Below are 22,014 nucleotides of genomic sequence, written 5' to 3'. Positions count from 1 at the left end.
AAAGGGTTGGAGGGAGGGGATAAAGGAGGTTTTGTGTGCGAGGGGCTTGGACTTCCAGCAAGCGTGCATGAGCGTATTTGATAGGAGTGAATGGAGACAAATGGTTTTTAATACTTGACGTGCTGTTGGAGAGTGAGCACAGTAACATTTATGAAGGGATTCAGGGAAACCGGCAGGCCGGACTTGAGTCCTGGAGATGGAAAGTACAGTGTCTGCACTCTGAAGGAGGGGTGTTAATGTTGCAGTTTTATAACTGTAGTGTAAAGCACCCCTCTGGCAAGACAGTGATGGAGTGAACGATGATGAAAGTTTTTCTTTTTCGGGCCACCCTGCCTTGGTGGGAATCGGCCAGTGTGTTAATAATTAAATAAATAATTATGTATATATATATATATATATATATATATATATATATATATATATATATATATATATATATATATATATATATATATGATCAATTTTTTAAATTTGGAGAAAAATACAAGTTTATATATACTTTTTTTACTTCTCTTTAAATGTTTTGCAAAACAAAGTACTTATCGAGTAATTTACATTGTACAGAAGACATAAGAAAAATAGGTTTAAGAACGATGGTGCTAAGTATCTTAACTTTTGCTGCATTATTATAGTTTCGTTTAAAATTGTGAGCATAGCTATAATATATTTTATACAGACAAATTATATTTCAAACAGTTAGAACTGTTTATATGCCATAAACCTGCATAGTCGAGTCTACTACAGAGGCTATTGAAAAACAGTCGTCGGAGAGAATTATGCCATTGGGTCATTCTAAGAGGATGGAGGTGAAGGACCTCTTGAATAGGACACCTTGGCCCCAGGAAGTGAGCATGCTGGAGTCGCTATCGATGTATTGCTAGACGCGGTGCAAGCCTGTGGTCAGTTGAACATTCTTACCAGACTTAGTCACGATCCCGGAGTCTCCAATGGCAACAATGTCATGGGTGAAGTCACCTGGGAAAGCATCAATGGTACCATCAGTGCGGACAATACCAGATAAACCAACACTTCCCTCAGGGCGAGTAAAGCCATAGTATGCTCGCCTAACCCTGTGAAGGTTCCTGTCTAGCTGAACGTTTTTGCCAGACTTGGTCACGATTCCAGAGTCTCCAATGGCAACAATGTCATGGGTGAAGTCACCTGGGAAAGCATCAATGGTACCATCAGTGCGGACAATACCAGATAAACCAACACTTCCCTCAGGGCGAGTAAAGCCATAGTATGCTCGCCTAACCCTGTGAAGGTTCCTGTCTAGCTGAACGTTTTTGCCAGACTTGGTCACGATTCCAGAGTCTCCAATGGCAACAATGTCATGGGTGAAGTCACCTGGGAAAGCATCAATGGTACCATCAGTGCGGACAATACCAGATAAACCAACACTTCCCTCAGGGCGAGTAAAGCCATAGTATGCTCGCCTAACCCTGTGAAGGTTCCTGTCTAGCTGAACGTTTTTGCCAGACTTGGTCACGATTCCAGAGTCTCCAATGGCAACAATGTCATGGGTGAAGTCACCTGGGAAAGCATCAATGGTACCATCAGTGCGGACAATACCAGATAAACCAACACTTCCTTCAGGGCGAGTAAAACCATAGTATGCTCGCTTAACCCTGTGGAGATTCCTGTCTAGCTGAACGTTGTTGCCAGACCTAGTCACAATCCCAGAGTGTCCGATGGCCACAATGTCACGGGTGAAGTCACCCGTGAAGCCTTCAATTGTGCCATCAGTGCGGGTAATGCCCGAGAGGCCGATGTTACCAGCAGGGAGCACAAAACCTGGGTTGGTGGGGAGGGCACTCACAGCAGCCACTGCTGCTGCAACCACAACCTGTTGGTATAACAAATATTTTCATACGTAAAATGTACACTAAATTATTCTGGAAAAATATTTCAGGAATCTGATAATTTAACCACATGTGTGCAGCACTTGGGTATCTTTCCTGAGGAAACGTTTCGCCACACAGTGGCTTCATCAGTCCAATACAAAGGATAGTAGTAAAGATCAGAAGCAACTTGAGATAAACAGTCCCTTAACCTGGAGTCGATGTTTTCATTCCATCAATATTTTCAAGATTGATGGACCGATTACATCGAGCCGAGACTGAGGGACTGATTACTTCAACCTTGTTCTGATCGTCACCACTCTTCTTTGTATTGGACTGATGAAGCCACTGTTTCGATACGTTTCCTCAGTAAAGATACCCAAATGCTGCACATGTATCTGATTTATCAACTTGTCGGTTCTCTGAACCATTTATCTACGTTTTAGGAAGTAAAGGCATATGTTGTGCATCGAGTGTTTCTTAATTTAGAAGGCTCTATATTTTAATTCCAATAGATGTGGTGTCTCTCGGGTGAAACTTGAAAAACAAGTGAAGTCACAGAACGGGTGGGTCTCGAATCCATGGTAAGCGAGTCCTAAGACTCGAAGACTAGTGTACTAATCACTGTACTATATCAGTCTCACAAGATTAACCCAACTAGGTGGATTTTTGTTCAGTATAGCAATGTTAGAATGGATCCCACTGTGACCACAAAAGTATGGTTTTACATACGAATCACACAGCAACATAACTGTGGCTGCTCTAGTTAAAGTTCTCTCATAGGAGGGAACACTTATGACGACGTTTCGATCCCACTTGGGTCATTAATTAGTTAATGGTCCAAGTCGGAACGGGCCAGAACCCGTCATGGCAAACCTACCTGAACCTGGATCGAAACGTTGTCATAAGTTTCTCCTAGAATATGTGTGCGTGCGTGTGTGACTCGCAGCTAAAATACTCACCAAGAACTTCATGGCTGCTCGCTACGAGTCAACTTGTCTCGATGTCGGAGAGCAGAGTTGTGTACTGGTGTCCACATTTGCTCCACCTTATATACCCAAATTCACACCTGTTACTAGACTAGTAAAAACAATGACCACGCCCTCGTACACCGTTGAGATGTCCCGTCAATGAATAAATCAACCTTTACATCCTAAACCTGCCCGCCCTTCAACGCACTTTGATTTGAGAATCGCTCAGTTTGTACAAAACTGTTGAGTCTGGCCCGTAACTGGATTAGTGACCACAGTGATACAGCATCACCCTTAGCTAAGCTGGATTACCTATGCTCATTCTTGAGGTCACGGAACTGGTAAGCAATACACCATCATATCTCTAACAACGAGTGTCTGTGAGACCTTCTAGAGTCTGGTCTCCCCCCGGGCCTCAGGTAAACATTTTAGGCCATGTGTCCCTCTGTGATCTCTGGGCTGCTATTATGCAGTTCGTCTGAAACAGGCTGTGTGAGGATGTTACGGTTGCACCCGCATCACATGCAGTTTTTTCAATCTTATAAACAACCAAGAGCACTTACGTGTCACGTTTTATGGAATACTGAACAACCTTGTTGACATGCTCAGTTAAACAACGTAAACAATTATTTTTATGTGTGCCGCAAATCATTAGTAATGACAATCGTAACTAGATTACAGAATCTCAATTTGCAGTTTTTCTTCGTCTACAGCAAAGTTTTTTCAATCACTGTAAGGAGTGAGGATCAGTACATCATTAATATGCTGCGTCAGTCGCTTCCTACTTTGAACGATAACTTGACTCACGAAATCGTAATAACACGATTACAGATAAATCATGGATTGGGTGGTACTCGAACCCATGGCGTGGAGTTTTAGGACTCACTCGCCATGGGTTCAAACTTCAGTTGAGTGGAGGCAGGAACTATATATAGATTTAAAACGAGGTATGATAACGCTCATGGAGCAGGGAGAGAGAGGACCTAGTAGCGATTAGTGAAGAGGCGGGGCCAGGAGCTGAGTATCGACCCCTGTAACTACAATTAGGTGAGTGCAATTAGGTGAATTAGGTGAGTACATAGTCCGTTTTCTAGCTTATAAACAAGCGAGGGTACTAGCGTCTTGTGTCGTACAACAGCTAAACAAATATTTTAGCGTGCTGAAGGACCACAAAAATTGCCACAACATCTTGTGTGCGTAGTCTGGGGAAAAATACAATATTTAGCTGTTAACTACGCACCGGAACCTAATTCTCTCGTTGCTATTACCAGCTCTTCTGAAGCAAAACCTGTAAAGCTGCCGTAGCTACTGAATCTTTAATAAAATTTTTTGACGACATCCCCACCGCCCTACTGGTGTCTCCCAGCTCAGGCTGACAGATTTCCACACTATTAAATTCACATTGTATGATGGAATATAACAATAAAACCACCCCTCCCTCTCCCCCCTCCCTCTCCCCCCTCCCTCTCCTCCCCTCCCTCTCCCCCCTCCCTCTCCCCCCTCCCTCTCCCCCCTCCCTCTCCCCCCTCCCTCTCCTCCCCTCCCTCTCCCCCCTCCCTCTCCCCCTCCCTCTCCCCCCTCCCTCCCCCCCCTCTTCCTTTTCTCAAAATGTTGTGCATTCTGAAGGCTTTTCAAAAATTATATATGTACATAATAATATTTTGAAAATAAATATTTTAAATTAACTTTTCTGAGTTTCTCACCTACTTCCTTCCTCTGACTTTCTTTCCTTCATTCCCTGATACACTAGGACACCTGCCAGCGTAATAAGTCACTGGCCGCTAGTTATTCCTCTAATATAGGAAGGATTGATAGATCGAGGGAGGGAGGGAGGAATGCAGGCAGGAAGGCAGGACTTAATAATAATAATAATTATTTATAATAATAATCCTTATTTCTACAGATACATGTTACAACTTATACAGACCTAGCTGATAACAATGACATACTATATAGAAATCCCCTGGTTATACGGTGCATTTCGGGCAACTTAATTTTGTCCCCAGGATGCGACCCACACCAGTCGACTAACACCCAGGTACGTACTTACTGCTAGGTGAACAGGAACAAAAATGTCTTAAACACGCCCAGTGTTCTCACCCGTACAGGGGATCGAACCACGAACACTCAATGTGAGCTGAGTGCGCTACCAACCGAGCTACGGGAGGGAGGGAGAAATTAAAGTAAAAAGGCAGGAAAGTTAGGGAATAAGGCTAAGTGAATCATGATACGGCTTAATTAATAACCAACAACTTTTAAAACTCTTTTGCTGTTTTGAATTTCAACGTTCCAAGAAGTTAGCTAGTAATGTGACGACGGCGGAGACTGAAATTCAGGTGTGTAGATGCACCTCTGCCGATTTTATGTGCAAAATAGTGTGAAATGTTCATTCCCGTTTAAATCATGTTATACATGAAGAATTTGACATATTTGCAACATGTACATGTACATCCTGTTATTTATACTTCTTGATATGAAGCTAATAATTCTATTTACATTATTGAGAACATTTACGCGCTCTTGTCTTGGTTTTAGATTACCGGAATTCCCAAATCTTTTTCACAATCAGAATGATAAGATCTATATTAGTTAGTTTATATGTACCATGGTTATTTTTCTTTTCAACGCCTAGAACTTTGCTTTTGTTTGTATTAAACTGCATCTGTCACTTCCCCGACCACTTCATCAGTTTATTCGGATCTTCCTGCAGCGCTCTAGCGTTCTCGTCAGAATTAACAACTTGTGACGCGTCCTCTGATTTCTGCTCGTTTATGTAAACTCTGTTGCCTGTCAACCACACATCTATCCATGAAAAGTCCATATACATACCTGGAGTTTACCTGGAGATGGTTTCGGGGGTCAACGCCCCCGCGGCCCGGTCTGAGAGCAGGCCTCATGGTGGATCAGGATCTGATCAACCAGGCTGTTACTGCTGGTCGCACGCAAGCTGACGTACGAACCACAGCCTGGTAGGTCAGTTACTGACTTTAGGTGCCTGTCCAGTGCCTTCTTGAAGACAGCCAGGGGTCTGTTGGTAATCCCCCTTATGTATGCTGGGAGGCAATTGAACAGTCTTGGGCCCCGGACACTTATTGTGTTGTCTCTCAGTGTACTCGTGGCGCCCCTTCTTTTTATTGCGGGAATGTTGCATCTCCTGCCGAATCTTTTGCTTTCATATGGAGTGATTTTCATGTGAAGGTTTGGTACCAATCCCTCCAGGACCTTCCAAGTGTATATTATCATGTATCTCTCTCGCCTGCGTTTGAGGGAATACAGATCAAGGACCTTCAACCGTTCCCAGTAGTTTAGGTGCCTTATCGCATTTATGTGTGTGTCATGAAAGTTCTCTGTACACTCTCCAGGTCTGCAATGTCGCCAGCCTTGAAGGGGACCGTTAGTGTACAGCAGTATTCCAGCCTAGAGAGCACAAGCGATTTGAAGAGAATCATCATGGGCTTGGCGTCCCTAGTTTTGAAGGTTCTCATTATCCATCCTATCATTTTCCTAGTGGATGAGGTAGATACATTGTTATAATCTTTGAAGGCGAGATCCTCTGACATTATCACTCTCAGGTCCTTCACATTACTTTTCCGCTCTATTGTATGGTTAGAATTTGTGGTATACCCTGACACATTTTTAATTTCTTCAAGTTTTCCATATCTGAGTAGTTGAAATTTCTCTTCGTTGAACTTCATATTGTTTTGAGTGGCCCATTCGAAGATTTGGTTGATGTCCGCTTGGAGTCTCGCTGTGTCTTCGATGGAGGTCACTGCTATGGTGATCCGGGTGTCATCCACAAAGGAAGACACGGAGCTATGGCTTACATCTCTATGTCAGAAATGAGGATGAGGAATAGAATGGGAGCGAGTACTGTGCTTTGTGGAACAGAGCTTTTTACTATGGCTGCCTGTGACTTTACTCTGTTTATTATTACTCGTTGTGTTCTATTTGTCAGGAAGCTATAAATCCATCTACCAACTTTTCCCGTTATTCCTTTATCCCGCATTTTGTGTGCTATTACACCATGGTCAAAATGTCGAAAGCTTTTGCAAAGTCTGTGTATACTACATCTGTATTTTGTTTATCCTCTACCACATCCAGGACCTTGTCATAGTGGTCCAGAAGCTGGGACAGGCAGGAGCGACCTGCTCTAAACCCGTGTTGCCCTGGGTTGTGTAACTGTTGGGTATCTAGGTGGTTGGTTATCTTGCTTCTTAGAACCCTCTCAAAGATTTTTATGATATAGGATGTTAGTGCTTTCGGTCTGTAGTTCTTTGCAATTGCTTTACTGCCACCTTTGTGGAGTGGGGCGATGTCTGCTGTTTTTAGTGTGTGTGGGATGACCCCTGTGTCCATGCTCCCTCTCCATAAAATGCTGAAGGCACGCGATAGGGACTTCTTGCAGTTCTTGATGAACAGGAATAAGACAGGGAAACATGCACCAACAGGGAATACAGTCACAGAAACCCAAGGCAAACGGAAACCAAGCCTGTGCACATACTATGCACTTGGTATCTGCAGACATGGGAAATCTCGAAAAACAGACGGGACGTGCAACTGTGACCACCCTAGAAAATGCCATGCCCATATGACAACAGGAAAATGCAAACTCCCTTCCTGTAAGCTTTTTCACCCTGAAATGTGTACTTCTTAAGTACAGGAAAGACTGTGCTATAACTTAAATTGCCAGGCACACCATCTAAAGGGGACAAAAAGATACAAAACATCCAGGCCATGGGAAAACCTGGGTAGCCACAGCCACTCAAGAGGGAGAGGTTTTTCAGTGCCAGGAAAGAAAAAAAACTGGCAGGAAATGGCAGAAATCGTACACCAAATCCAGTCATTCCTGGAGTGGAACCACAGTCGATGGCCTCCACTCCAAACCAACAGATATAGATACTAATGCCGGAAAAAAATCCCCCCCCAGTACCAACAATACCACCAGTCCGATAACATTCTTCTTTGCAAATATACAGGGTCTAAAGCCAGCAACAAACAACAAAATACCTTTCATCCGTGGACTGCTTGCAGAGGCAAAGGCAATGTTCGCGGATTTCACTGAGACCCACATAAAGGATCACTTGGACAACGAAATATGGATCCCAGGTTACAACCTATACAGATGTGACAGAGTAAACAGGCAAAAGGGGGGGGGGTTGGCCTGTACATTGCAGAGTCACTTGTTTGCACAGAACTGCTTAATGCCTCAAATGATGCAGTGGAGGTTTTAGCAGTAAAGGTCGAGAACCAAAATCTAGTCATTGTGGTAGTCTACAAGCCTCCGGATGCAACATCCCAGCAATTCCAGTAACAGCTGTTAAAAATTGACCACTGTCTGGAAAATCTTCCAGCTCCTGCACCCAACATCTTGCTCCTGGGGGATTTCAACTTAAGGCACCTAAAATGGAGGAATATAGCAAATAATATTGTTGCAGTAATAACACCAGGAGGCAGCTCTGATGAAAACTCACACTCACACGAGCTTTTAAATCTCTGCACAAAATTCAATTTAAACCAGCAAATAATAGAGCCTACTAGACTGGAGAATACACTAGACCTCATCTTCACTAACAATGATGATCTGATAAGAAATGTCACCATATCAAAAACAATATACTCAGATCACAACATAATTGAGGTTCAGACATGTATGCGTGGAGCCCCAGACCGACATAATGAGACTAGTCACGAGGGAGCATTCACCAAATTCAACTTCAATAACAAAAACATAAAGTGGGACCAAGTAAACCAAGTCCTAACTGATATAAGCTGGGAAGATGTACTAAGCAACACAGACCCCAACTTATGCCTAGAACAGATTAACTTGGTGGCACTCGATGTATGCACAAGGCTTATTCCTCTAAGGAAAAGGAGGAGTAGATGTAAAATAGAAAGAGACAGGCGCTCCCTTTACAGGCGACAGAAAAGAATAACAGAGCGGCTAAAAGAGGTCAATATATCTGAAATGCGTAGGGAGACACTGGTCAGAGAAATAGCAAGTATCGAACTTAAGCTAAAGGAATCTTATAGGAGTCAGGAATCGCGGGAAGAACTAAAAGCCATAAATGAAATCGAAAGAAACCCAAAGTATTTCTTCTCCTATGCCAAATCAAAGTCGAGAACAACGTCCAGTATTGGACCCCTACTTAAACAAATGAGTGAGCTACTCAAGTCCCAATATGACTCAGTTTTTAGCAAGCCGCTAACCAGACTGAGAGTCGAAGATCAAAATGAATTTTTTATGAGAGAGCCACAAAATTTGGTTAACACAAGCCTATCCGATGTTATCCTGACGCCAAATGACTTCGAACAGGCGATAAATGACATGCCCATGCACTCTGCCCCAGGGCCAGACTCATGGAACTCCGTGTTTATCAAGAACTGCAAGAAGCCCCTATCACGAGCCTTTTCCATCCTATGGAGAGGGAGCATGGACACGGGGGTCGTCCCACAGTTACTAAAAACAACAGACATAACCCCACTCCACAAAGGGGGCAGTAAAGCAACAGCAAAGAACTACAGACCGATAGCACTAACATCCCATATCATAAAAATCTTTGAAAGGCTCCTAAGAAGCAAGATCACCACCCATCTAGAAACCCATCAGTTACACAACCCAGGGCAACATGGGTTTAGAACAGGTCGCTCCTGTCTGTCTCAACTATTGGATCACTACGACAAGGTCCTAAATGCACTAGAAGACAAAAAGAATGCAGATGTAATATATACAGACTTTGCAAAAGCCTTCGACAAGTGTGACCATGGCGTAATAGCGCACAAAATGCGTGCTAAAGGAATAACAGGAAAAGTCGGTCGATGGATCTATAATTTCCTCTCTAACAGAACACAGAGAGTAGTCGTCAACAGAGTAAAGTCCGAGGCAGCTACGGTGAAAAGCTCTGTTCCACAAGGCACAGTACTCGCTCCCATCTTGCTCCTCATCCTCATATCCGACATAGACAAGGATGTCAGCCACAGCACCGTGTCTTCCTTTGCAGATGACACCCGAATCTGCATGACAGTGTCTTCCATTGCAGACACTGCAAGGCTCCAGGCGGACATCAACCAAATCTTTCAATGGGCTGCAGAAAACAATATGAAGTTCAACGATGAGAAATTTCAATTACTCAGATATGGTAAACATGAGGAAATTAAATCTTCATCAGAGTACAAAACAAATTCTGGCCACAAAATAGAGCAAAACACCAACGTCAAAGACCTGGGAGTGATCATGTCGGAGGATCTCACCTTCAAGGACCATAACATTGTATCAATCGCATCTGCTAGAAAAATGACAGGATGGATAATGAGAACCTTCAAAACTAGGGAGGCCAAGCCCATGATGACACTCTTCAGGTCACTTGTTCTATCTAGGCTGGAATATTGCTGCACACTAACAGCACCTTTCAAGGCAGGTGAAATTGCTGACCTAGAAAATGTACAGACAACCTTCACGGCGCGCATAACGGAGATAAAACACCTCAATTACTGGGAGCGCTTGAGGTTCCTAAAACTGTATTCCCTGGAACGCAGGCGGGAGAGATACATGATTATATACACCTGGAAAATCTTAGAGGGACTAGTACCGAACTTGCACACGAAAATCACTCACTACGAAAGCAAAAGACTTGGCAGACGATGCAACATCCCTCCAATGAAAAGCAGGGGTGTCACTAGCAAGTTAAGAGACCATACAATAAGTGTCAGGGGCCCGAGACTGTTCAACTGCCTCCCAGCATACATAAGGGGGATTACCAATAGACCCCTGGCACGTAGTCCGAGACACCATTCTCCGCAGCGTAAGCACTGTTCTAGGGCACGTTATCACCCTTATTTACAGTCATTTGACACGCATCGAAATTTCTCACATGTTCCCCAGTATGTATCACATGTCCCAACTGTACACCAGAATATTTCTCAGCAGCAATATCTCGAAAGTATTCATCGGAACATACAACGGCGGTATTCATCAGGAATGCCGTTGTGTATTCCACAACAGACCCCTGGCAGTCTTCAAGCTGGCACTGGACAAGCACCTTAAGTCGGTTCCTGACCAGCCGGGCTGTGGCTCGTACGTTGGTTTGCGTGCAGCCAGCAGCAACAGCCTGGTTGATCAGGCTCTGATCCACCAGGAGGCCTGGTCACAGACCAGGCCGCGGGGGCGTTGACCCCCGGAACTCTCTCCAGGTAAACTCCAGGTAAATACGGAGTTCCACTAGTCTGGGCCTGGGGCAAAGTGCATGGGCATGTCATTAATTGCCTCTTCAAAATCTTGTGGAGTTATAATAATATCCGAGAGTTTTGGGATGGCCAGATTTTGGGTTTCGTTCAAAAAGAATTCATTTGGATTGTCGACCCTTAGAGTGGGCAGTGAGTCATAGTGGGACTTTAGTATCTCACTCATTTCTTGGCTATCATCTGTGTATGTCCCATCCCGCCTAAGCAGGGGCCCAATACTGGATGTTGTTTTTCCCTTAGATTTGGCATAAGAGAAGAAGTATTTTTTTTTAATTTCCTTTGTGGCTTTTAGTTCTTCCTGTGATTCTTGTCTCCTATAAGATTCCTTCAGCTTAAGTTCGATATTTGCAATTTCATTGATTAGTGCTTCCCTTCGTATTTCAGATATATTGACCCCACTCAGCAGCTCTGTGACTCTTCGCCTTCGTCTGTATAGGGAACATTTCTCTCTTTCTAGTTTACATATTTCTTTTTCTTAATGGAATGTGTCTTGAGCAGATCTCAAGAACCACAGAATTCATTTTTTTAAGGCAGATGTTCGGGTCCGTGTTGTTTAGGATATCTTCCCAGCTTGTTTCATTCAGGACATGGTTTACTTGATCCCATTGTATGTTTTTGTTATTGAAATTGAATTTCGTGAAGAGACCTTCATGACTGCTCACATTTTGCTGGTCCGGAGCCCTGCGCATACATGTCTGTACCTCTATTATGTTGTGATCTTTGATACAGTTATATTACGTATCAGACCATCATTGTTAGTGAAGATGAGGTCCAGCGTATTTTCTAGTATTGTAGGCTCTACTATTTGCTGGTTTAAGGTGAATTTATTGGAGAGATTTAATAGTTCGTGTGTGTGTGTGAATTTTCATCTGAGCTGCCTCCTGGGGTGATCTCTGCTAAAACATTGTTTGTTATACTCCTCCATTTTAGGTGTCTCAGGTTGAAATCTCCTAGTAGTAAAATGTTTGGGGCAGGAGTCAGGAGATTTTCCAGGCAGTGGTCAATTTTCTCAAGCTGCTCTTGGAATTACTGGGAAGTTGCATCTGGAGGCTTGTATACTACCACAATGACAAGGTTTTGGTTTTCGATCTTTACCGCCAAAACTTCAACTACATCATTTGAGGTGTTTAGTAGTTCTGTGCAAATGAGTGACGCTGTGACATACAGGCTTCGAATAGCCTCGGTAATTATTGATTCCATCAATTTTAACACAATGGAGATTTGGCTTATTGGTCTATAATTCGAAGCTATGGACCTGTCTCCTACTTTGTAGATAGGTATCACATTTGCCATTTTACACTTATCTGGCACAATGCCAAACTGTTTTAAAAAGGAATTCTGGATTGTATCAAGAAAGCCTCGAGACTCAAGATTTCCTGTCAGATTGCTCCAGTCAATTTGTCTACAGTTAAAATCTTCCATCGTAACATTTTCGTATCTAGATGCCTTATGAATTTTGTCCCATGGATGTTTACTGCATTCCCTATCAAGGTTTGGGGGCCTGTAAATCACCCCCAAGCTTAGCTTTTCACGACCCCCTCAAGAACCTGTAGCCAAACAGAATCAGTGTCAAACGCTTCTAATTTTCTACCTTGCCTAATGCAACACTTTAAATTATCTCTAATATACATCTTAACTCCACTACCTTTTTTGTTGACCCTATCGATGTGGGCTAATTTGCTATGTATGTGGAATTCAGATGCCATTTCTCTATCTTTTAGGTTGAACCAGGTCTCTGTTATAACAGTAATATCTATGCTTCCTGCACATGCAATTAATCATTGTTCTATCTTATTTCTTATACTCCTACTATTAATATAGTAAACCTTAAGGGAGCTAGTCACTCGCTGCCCTATACTATTTCTCTTTGTTTGTTGACAAGTTCCATTGCATTTATTAATAACTTTATGGTGAACAATGTCTTTTAAACATATCCCTGAGGCATCCTGATAATATTTACTGCTTTCATCTAGCGTGCTGCAACCTGTTTACACACCTATACCTCAATCTTCTATCAGTTGAAAGTCCTGGACAAGTCAGCAGTGACCCCCATCAACCGAGTTGGCTAATGCTACCACTCCTGCCCCAAAGAGATGTACCCCGTCCCTTGCATACTTATCACATTTGCCATAGCAATTGTCCCAGTTGTCAATGAATGGAATTGCAAATGCTTTGCAGTACCTGTCTAACCAGCAATTTACACAATTGCCCTAGACATTTATTCATTGCCCACTCCCCTTCTAGGCAAGATGCTACATATGATCAGGATCACTCCCTTAGACATAATTAAATCAATAGCTGACCTGTACTTATCTAGGAGTGCCTCCTGCCTTTCCCAATATCGTTTCCATCAGCACTGAAGCAGGCTTGTTCCCATTACCTGACGTGATATTATCCAACCTGTTGACTATGTCTCCAGCACCAGCTCATGAGAAACACCTTTTGTCTCACAGTCAATATATCTTACTTGTGTCACCGACCACAAGGATATTCTTACCTTTATTAGCAGAGGAGTTAGTGACACCTGACCATTGAAGTACATTCGTCTTGGAGAACAAAGAAGCGATTTTCTACCTTCAAATCTTCTCTTTTAATCTTAATTACTTTGATGTTTCTTCCTTTACTGGAAACTTCTACCAACTTGTAACGGCTGCCAGTCTGTTCCTCACTGCTGGTAACCTGTTTTCCTTCACTAACACCAACATCCTCACTGTTAATGCTACACTTATCCAGGCGAATTTTCAGCTCCTCATTTTCCTCCTTATGAAGTACAACCTTATCCTTCAACATGTCATGTGTTTTAAATTTTCATGAGTTTTGTGAGCCCTTAAATACTGTACAACTTTATGCCACAGCCGGCACAATGTTGTAATAAAGTTGGTAGAATTACCGACAATATGTAAAGTAAAAGGACACAAGTGCAACTAATGTGACATTTATTGTAGCAACGTTTCGCTCTCCAGGAGCTTTATCAAGCCATTACAAACAATACATGGACACAGAGGGTATATAAAGGCTCAGAGTGAGGTGAATACTAGTGAGGTACCATTTCGATGTTCACTAGTGGTAGTAGTAGTAGTAGTAGTGGTAGTGACAAAAGCAATTAATTCGTACATGAGTAAAAGGATATAAAAGCTATTACTTGGGTAACATAAAAATAGGTTGGACAAATATAAACTGGAATGAGGCAGGTTGTTTCAGTGTTCACTCTCTGTGCTTTGTGTAGTATAACAGGAGAGACTATGTGATGGCAGGGTTTACTGTTTTCAGGAGGATTCTTGCTAAGACTTCGGAGATGGTGAAGCTGCCGTTGTTTTGTTTAATTGTATTCGAAACAGCGATCAGTGCTGATACAAGGCACTTGCGTGTGCGGAAATTAGTTTCTTTTATCACTAATTGGGCGTCTCTGAATTTCATAAGATGATTGGTGGAATTTCGGTGTTGTACACAGGCGTTGTTTAAGTTGTCGTTCCTACATGCGTATATGTGTTCATTGAGGCGGGTGTCGAGGTTTCTTGCTGTTTCACCTACGTAGATCTTGTCACAGCCTCCGCAGGGTATAGTGTAAACTCCTGCATTGACTGGTTCGTGGTGCTTGGGTTTTGTCCTGGTTAGATCCTTTATTGAAGTGGTAGAAGCGATGGCGACTCTGGTGTTGCTTTTGTCACTACCACTACTACTACTACTACTACCACTAGTGAACATCGAAATGGTACCTCACTAGTATTCACCTCACTCTGAGCCTTTATATACCCTCTGTGTCCATGTATTGTTTGTAATGGCTTGATAAAGCTCCTGGAGAGCGAAACGTTGCTACAATAAATGTCACATTAGTTGCACTTGTGTCCTTTTACTTTACGGCACAATGTTCTTGTCTTTCACTAACTTACTTCAAGGTTTTCCTTTATGACTACAGAATGACTTATCTGATCAGCTTCAAATTTTAAACTGGTGAACTAGTACTAGGTGAAGGTTCATGGAACAATTAACAAGTGCAGGTTCCTGTCTGTTCAGTTTCGTGTAGACTGTCCTCGAAAATATTTTCCATGCAATAACTTTAAAAAGCCTCTTCTGATCGGCATTAAAATTTCGACAATCATATATGCTACTTAGAGGAAGATTGGTGTTGTTAATGGAGTATGTAGGTGCAATTTTGCCACCATCAATCTTGAAATGGTATAAAATTATTTTGTATTAAATAAATGGAGTTTGGGTTTGCAAGGGTGCCTCGGTACTGGTGAGGGGCTCTTGATCCACAGAACTGGATTTATCCTCCCCTTCCTCGGCTTGAATCTGAATGCCTCCCAATCACCAGCCGCTATACAACACCTATGGTTTTACTGTTTTCCTCTGATTACAATAAGTCATTTCTCAGTGGCATTAGTTTTTAATGGATGATGCGTCTTATGGAACAAATTAATTTTTTGTTTACGCTGTGGAGATGCAATATTTTTCATTCTTTACATTAACTGTGACTATATCTGGTCACCTTCAAACTTTTAATGCTGATGTGTTTTCCTCAAATAAATTTTCTCTTTGATTTTAGGTTGTGCAAGTCTTAACGCACTAATTTTCTTTTATTGGTTTTTCTTAAAATAACAGGAGAATGTTTCTTCTGATCAGAAATAAGTCACAGCATTGAACTTTATTGGGTTATTCAAGGTTAAGTCTATATAATGTACCCATAACAAGATTGAATATTATCTACCCAAAATCTAAATAACAGTTACTCATTTGTCGCTTACTTATTATTTACGTATTCCTTAAACGCTGGTCAGCCTTATTTAGAGAACAATTTTGACTGATTTTCGAATGTGAAAGATCTAATTTGCCTTTTTCAAGGAAGAAATTTGGAAAATTTAAATATTGTTTTTCATGCAATAATTTCTGAATGACTCATCTGATTAGCTTTGATACTTCCATGTTGAGAACTTGATGATAGAACTTCTGAGCGGCTTAAGACCTAATGTGCTTGTGTAATTTAGAATATTGGTCTATGTGAGATAACAAGGGAAAGCTTCTTCAGTTTCGCTTCAAAGTTGGTGTTTCTAAGTGAGAAGTTTGAATTAGTTCTGGACTGTGTATGTCTTAATTTGCCATTTTAGTGAAGAAATCGGGATGTTACTTCCTATATGATAACCTATGAAGGACTCTTCTAATTTTTCAATTGTTTTCTAACTGCACTACAAAACTTATGCCTCACTCTGCACAGTTGTTATCCCGTCCATTGAGGTACAAGAGACTAGAGTTACGTGATACACAGATACCTTCCTCGGATCACAAAGCAACCAAAATATATCTAGTATTTTTCAGATTGTGTTTTCTGAAAAATATTGAACATTACATCATGCCTCCTATGAAGCATGTGTAAAATATACAGTATGTGTATTTTTTTATTATTTTTTTTTATTATCACACTGGCCGATTCCCACCAAGGCAGGGTGGCCCGAAAAAGAAAAACTTTCACCATCATTCACTCCATCACTGTCTTGCCAGAAGGGTGCTTTACACTACAGTTTTTAAACTGCAACATTAACACCCCTCCTTCAGAGTGCAGGCACTGTACTTCCCATCTCCAGGACTCAAGTCCGGCCTGCCGGTTTCCCTGAACCCCTTCATAAATGTTACTTTGCTCACACTCCAACAGCACGTCAAGTATTAAAAACCATTTGTCTCCATTCACTCCTATCAAACACGCTCACGCATGCCTGCTGGAAGTCCAAGCCCCTCGCACACAAAACCTCCTTTACCCCCTCCATCCAACCTTTCCTAGGCCGACCCCTACCCCGCCTTCCTTCCACTACAGACTGATACACTCTTGAAGTCACTCTGTTTCGCTCCATTCTCTCTACATGTCCGAACCACCTCAACAACCCTTCCTCAGCCCTCTGGACAACAGTTTTGGTAATCCCGCACCTCCTCCTAACTTCCAAACTACGAATTCTCTGCATTATATTCACACCACACATTGCCCTCAGACATGACATCTCTACTGCCTCCAGCCTTCTCCTCGCTGCAACATTCATCACCCATGCTTCACACCCATATAAGAGTGTTGGTAAAACTATACTCTCATACATTCCCCTCTTTGCCTCCAAGGACAAAGTTCTTTGTCTCCACAGACTCCTAAGTGCACCACTCACCCTTTTCCCCTCATCAATTCTATGATTCACCTCATCCTTCACAGACCCATCCGCTGACACGTCCACTCCCAAATATCTGAATACATTCACCTCCTCCATACTCTCTCCCTCCAATCTGATATCCAATCTTTCATCACCTAATATTTTTGTTATCCTCATAACCTTACTCTTTCCTGTATTCACTTTTAATTTTCTTCTCTTGCACACCCTACCAAATTCATCCACCAATCTCTGCAACTTCTCTTCAGAATCTCCCAAGAGCACAGTGTCATCAGCAAAGAGCAACTGTGACAACTCCCACTTTATGTGTGATTCTTTATCTTTTAACTCCACGCCTCTTGTCAAGACCCTCGCATTTACTTCTCTTACAACCCCATCTATAAATATATTAAACAACCACGGTGACATCACACATCCTTGTCTAAGGCCTACTTTTACTTGGAAATAATTTCCCTCTTTCCTATGTACTCTAACTTGAGCCTCACTATCCTCGTAAAAACTCTTCACTGCTTTCAGTAACCTACCTCCTACACCATACACCTGCAACATCTGCCACATTGCCCCCCTATCCACCCTGTCATACGCCTTTTCCAAATCCATAAATGCCACAAAGACCTCTTTAGCCTTATCTAAATACTGTTCACTTATATGTTTCACTGTAAACACCTGGTCCACACACCCCCCTACCTTTCCTAAGGCCTCCTTGTTCATCTGCTATCCTATTATCCGTCTTACTTTTAATTCTTTCAATAATAACTCTACCATACACTTTACCAGGTATACTCAACAGACTTATCCCCCTATAATTTTTGCACTCTCTTTTGTCCCCTTTGCCTTTATACAAAGGAACTATGCATGAACCTGGTTTCGATAGCCAGAGTGCATGCTCTCTGCCAATCCCTAGGTCCCTAGGTACCTTACCCTCTTCCATACATTTATTAAATAATTGCACCAACCACTCCAAAACTATATCCCCACCTGCTTTTAACATTTCTATCTTTATCCCATCAATCCCGGCTGCCTTACCCCCTTTCATTTTACCTACTGCCTCACGAACTTCCCCCACACTCACAACTGGCTCTTCCTCACTCCTACAAGATGTTATTCCTCCTTGCCCTATACACGAAATCACAGCTTCCCTATCTTCATCAACATTTAACAATTCCTCAAAATATTCCCTCCATCTTCCCAATACCTCTAACTCTCCATTTAATAACTCTCCTCTCCTATTTTTAACTGAGAAATCCATTTGTTCCCTAGGCTTTCTTAACTTGTTAATCTCACTCCAAAACTTTTTCTTATTTTCAACAAAATTTGTTGATAACATCTCACCCACTCTCTCATTTGCTCTCTTTTTACATTGCTTCACCACTCTCTTAACCTCTCTCTTTTTCTCCATATACTCTTCCCTCCTTGCATCACTTCTACTTTGTAAAAACTTCTCATATGCTATCTTTTTCTCCCTTACTACTCTATTTACATCATCATTCCACCAATCGCTCCTCTTCCCTCCCGCACCCACTTTCCTGTAACCACAAACTTCTGCTGAACACTCTAACACTACATTTTTAAACCTACCCCATACCTCTTCGACCCCATTGCCTATGCTCTCATTAGCCCATCTATCCTCCAATAGCTGTTTATATCTTTCCCTAACTGCCTCCTCTTTTAGTTTATAAACCTTCACCTCTCTCTTCCCTGATGCTTCTATTCTCCTTGTATCCCATCTACCTTTTACTCTCAGTGTAGCTACAACTAGAAAGTGATCTGATATATCTGTGGCCCCTCTATAAACATGTACATCCTGAAGTCTACTCAACAGTCTTTTATCTACCAATACATAATCCAACAAACTACTGTCATTTCGCCCTACATCATATCTTGTATACTTATTTATCCTCTTTTTCTTAACTAAACTAAACTTTTCTATAACTAAACCCCTTTCTATACAAAGTTCAATCAAAGGGCTCCCATTATCATTTACACCTGGCACCCCAAACTTACCTACCACACTCTCTCTAAAAGTTTCTCCTACTTTAGCATTCAGGTCCCCTACCACAATTACTCTCTCACTTGGTTCAAAGGCTCCTATACATTCACTTAACATCTCCCAAAATCTCTCTCTCCTCTGCATTCCTCTCTTCTCCAGGTGCATACACGCTTATTATGACCCACTTCTCGCATCCAACCTTTACTTTAATCCACATAATTCTTGCATTTACACATTCATATTCTCTTTTCTCCTTCCATAACTGATCATTCAACATTACTGCTACCCCTTCCTTTGCTCTAACTCTCTCAGATATTCCAGATTTAATCCCATTTATTTCCCCCCACCGAAACTCCCCTACCCCCTTCAGCTTTGTTTCGCTTAGGGCCAGGACATCCAACTTCTTTTCATTCATAACATCAGCAATCATCTGTTTCTTGTCATCCACACTACATCCACGCACATTCAAGCATCCCAGTTTTATAAAGTTTTTCTTCTTCTCTTTTTTAGTAAATGTCTACAGGAGAAGGGGTTACTAGCCCATTGCTCCCGGCATTTTAGTCGCCTCATACGACACGCATGGCTTACGGAGGAATATTAAAAATATTTTCTAAATGCATAGAAAAAATATAAATTGATATAGTTTTTTATTTGTCAGGAAATGTGCAATGCGGAACAAAAGTAGCAAGTAGGTAATTCTTTCCATGCAAGGCAAAATAAAATGGGTTGTAAGATCGACAGTGCTAACTGACTTTTGTTACATTCTTATATCTCTCAGCATTTTACTCATAATCAGAAAATATGCTTTATACAGACAACCCTACTGTCAAGTATGTGGCGTCAGACAGTTGCAAGACCTTATGCACCAGTCCGGCACATAAATTTATATGACAGTTTATTGAACAATATATACAAAGAGAATTATCTGGTTCTTGGATAGAAAACAGTAACAACATGAAGTGTATGATATGAGAAGAGTAGGTCATTTGGCACGTTATGGTCAGGTCTACTCAACAGGCTTTTGGAGAAGCTGGCCGTCGGAGAGGACTATGCCGCTGGGTCCATCTAGCAGAATGGTGGTGAAGGGCTTCTTGAACAGCACGGCTTGGCCCCAGGATGTGAGCATTCCTGAGTCACCGATGATATGTCGCTTAGCGCGGTGCAGGTCTGCGGTCAGCTGAACATTCTTACCAGACTTGGTCACGATCCCTGATGGTCCAATGCTAACAATGTCATGGGTGAATTCACCTGGGAAAGCTTCGATAGTGCCATCTGTCCGGACAATACCAGATAAACCAACACTTCCCTCAGGGCGAGTAAAGCCATAGTATGCTCGCTTAACCCTGTGGAGGTTCCTGTCTAGCTGAACGTTTTTGCCAGACTTGGTCACGATTCCAGAGTCTCCAATGGCAACAATGTCATGGGTGAAGTCACCTGGGAAAGCATCAATGGTACCATCAGTGCGGACAATACCAGATAAACCAACACTTCCTTCAGGGCGAGTAAAACCATAGTATGCTCGCCTAACCCTGTGAAGGTTGCTGTCTAGTTGAACGTTGTTGCCAGACCTAGTCACAATCCCAGAAGGTCCGATGAGCAAAATGTCACGGGTGAAGTCACCCGTGAAGCCTTCAATTGTGCCATCAATGCGGGTAATGCCCGAGAGGCCGATGTTACCAGCAGGGAGCACAAAACCTGGGTTGGTGGGGAGGGCACTCACAGCAGCCACTGCTGCTGCAACCACAACCTGTTGGTATAACAAATATTTTCACACATAAAATTTACATTGCATTTTCAGAGAAAATAATTTGCTGAGAAGTAGAAATGTTTGCTATGTAATGAACGAATGATGGATGTGTTATTCTCTTAGCATCCTGCCTGGGTGGGACACTTCGATGTCATAAGAAAACCCTTCGATGTGTCTGACCAATAGGGATGAAAGGTGGGATCTGGTGACTGGTAATGACAACTGTGATCCAAGGAGAAGCATCTGTTTGGCCGTCATAGAAACAGTAGTAGACAATATATGTAAACGACAGACTTTATTTCTGAAGTCTGTTTCATTTACACTTACAGCATATACACATATAAAATAGAGAAAGTAATAGTATCATAGGTGAACCACAATACATGGTTTCTTAAGATACTCACCAAGAACTTCATAACTGCTCTCAACAAGTCAACTTGTCTTGTGTTGGAGGAGGAGAGCAGAGTTGTGTGCTGGTGTCCACAGTTGTTCCACCTTATATACCCACTGCTCACCATCACACCTGTTGCTAGACTAAAAAAAAAGAAAAAAGAAAACGACCACACCCTTCACAGCTGAGATGTCCTGACCGGGCAGTCCACCTCTTCTTCCTCTTCCTCATGTAAGTCACTGGGATGATGATACGATTAAAGTGCGCTTCTTCTATTTAACTCTGGCTAGTAACTAGATGGGTGAATGCGTGCACACAGCCTTGCCTTTATCTAAGGCTCGATGAGCCTTGAAATTTTTGCTCTTGTTCACATACACTGTCTTTCTAACCACGTACATAAGAAGTGGCCTCTGTTTATAATATAAATTCATGGCACACACACAAACACACGCACAGGTAAGGGACACGTAAGGGACAGGTAAGGGACCACTGAACTCCACATTCACTCTCATACACCACAATTCACAATTCCACTTAATAAACCCTCATACAGCTACATACACACACACACACACACACACACACACACACACACACACACACACACACACACACACACACACACACACACACACACACACACACACACACACACACACACGTTTACGACCACACATTCTCACAGACTCACAC

The 22,014-nt window shown here is 42.2% G+C and overlaps 1 protein-coding gene across 1 annotated transcript; it reads right to left on the bottom strand.

Annotated features, from left to right (window-relative positions):
• Positions 1–504: 504 nt before the first annotated feature.
• Positions 505–21,399, bottom strand: LOC128694578 (uncharacterized). The gene is made up of 5 exons (XM_070095629.1): positions 21,335–21,399; positions 20,199–20,930; positions 13,580–13,831; positions 2,804–2,824; positions 505–1,846 (listed from the first exon to the last, which is right to left on the bottom strand). The coding sequence occupies exons 1-5, from the start codon at positions 21,344–21,346 to the stop codon at positions 878–880; spliced, it is 1,986 nt and encodes a 661-aa protein (XP_069951730.1). The 5' UTR covers positions 21,347–21,399; the 3' UTR covers positions 505–877.
• Between the last annotated feature and the right edge of the window lie 615 nt (positions 21,400–22,014).

The sequence above is a fragment of the Cherax quadricarinatus genome, chromosome 51, assembly GCF_038502225.1.
Source record: "Cherax quadricarinatus isolate ZL_2023a chromosome 51, ASM3850222v1, whole genome shotgun sequence".
NCBI classification, from domain to species: domain Eukaryota; kingdom Metazoa; phylum Arthropoda; class Malacostraca; order Decapoda; family Parastacidae; genus Cherax; species Cherax quadricarinatus.
The sequence above is the reverse complement of the archived record's forward strand: the minus strand, read 5'-3'. Positions and strand labels throughout refer to the sequence as shown.

Coding starts and splice junctions, on each gene's coding strand:
- LOC128694578 (XM_070095629.1), bottom strand. Junction 13,832..20,198: donor GCCAGCTTCTCCAAAAGCCT/GTTGAGTAGACC, acceptor GACATGTTGAAG/GATAAGGTTGTACTTCATAA. Junction 1,847..2,803: donor GAGCAGCCATGAAGTTCTTG/GTGAGTATTTTA, acceptor TTATACCAACAG/GTTGTGGTTGCAGCAGCAGT.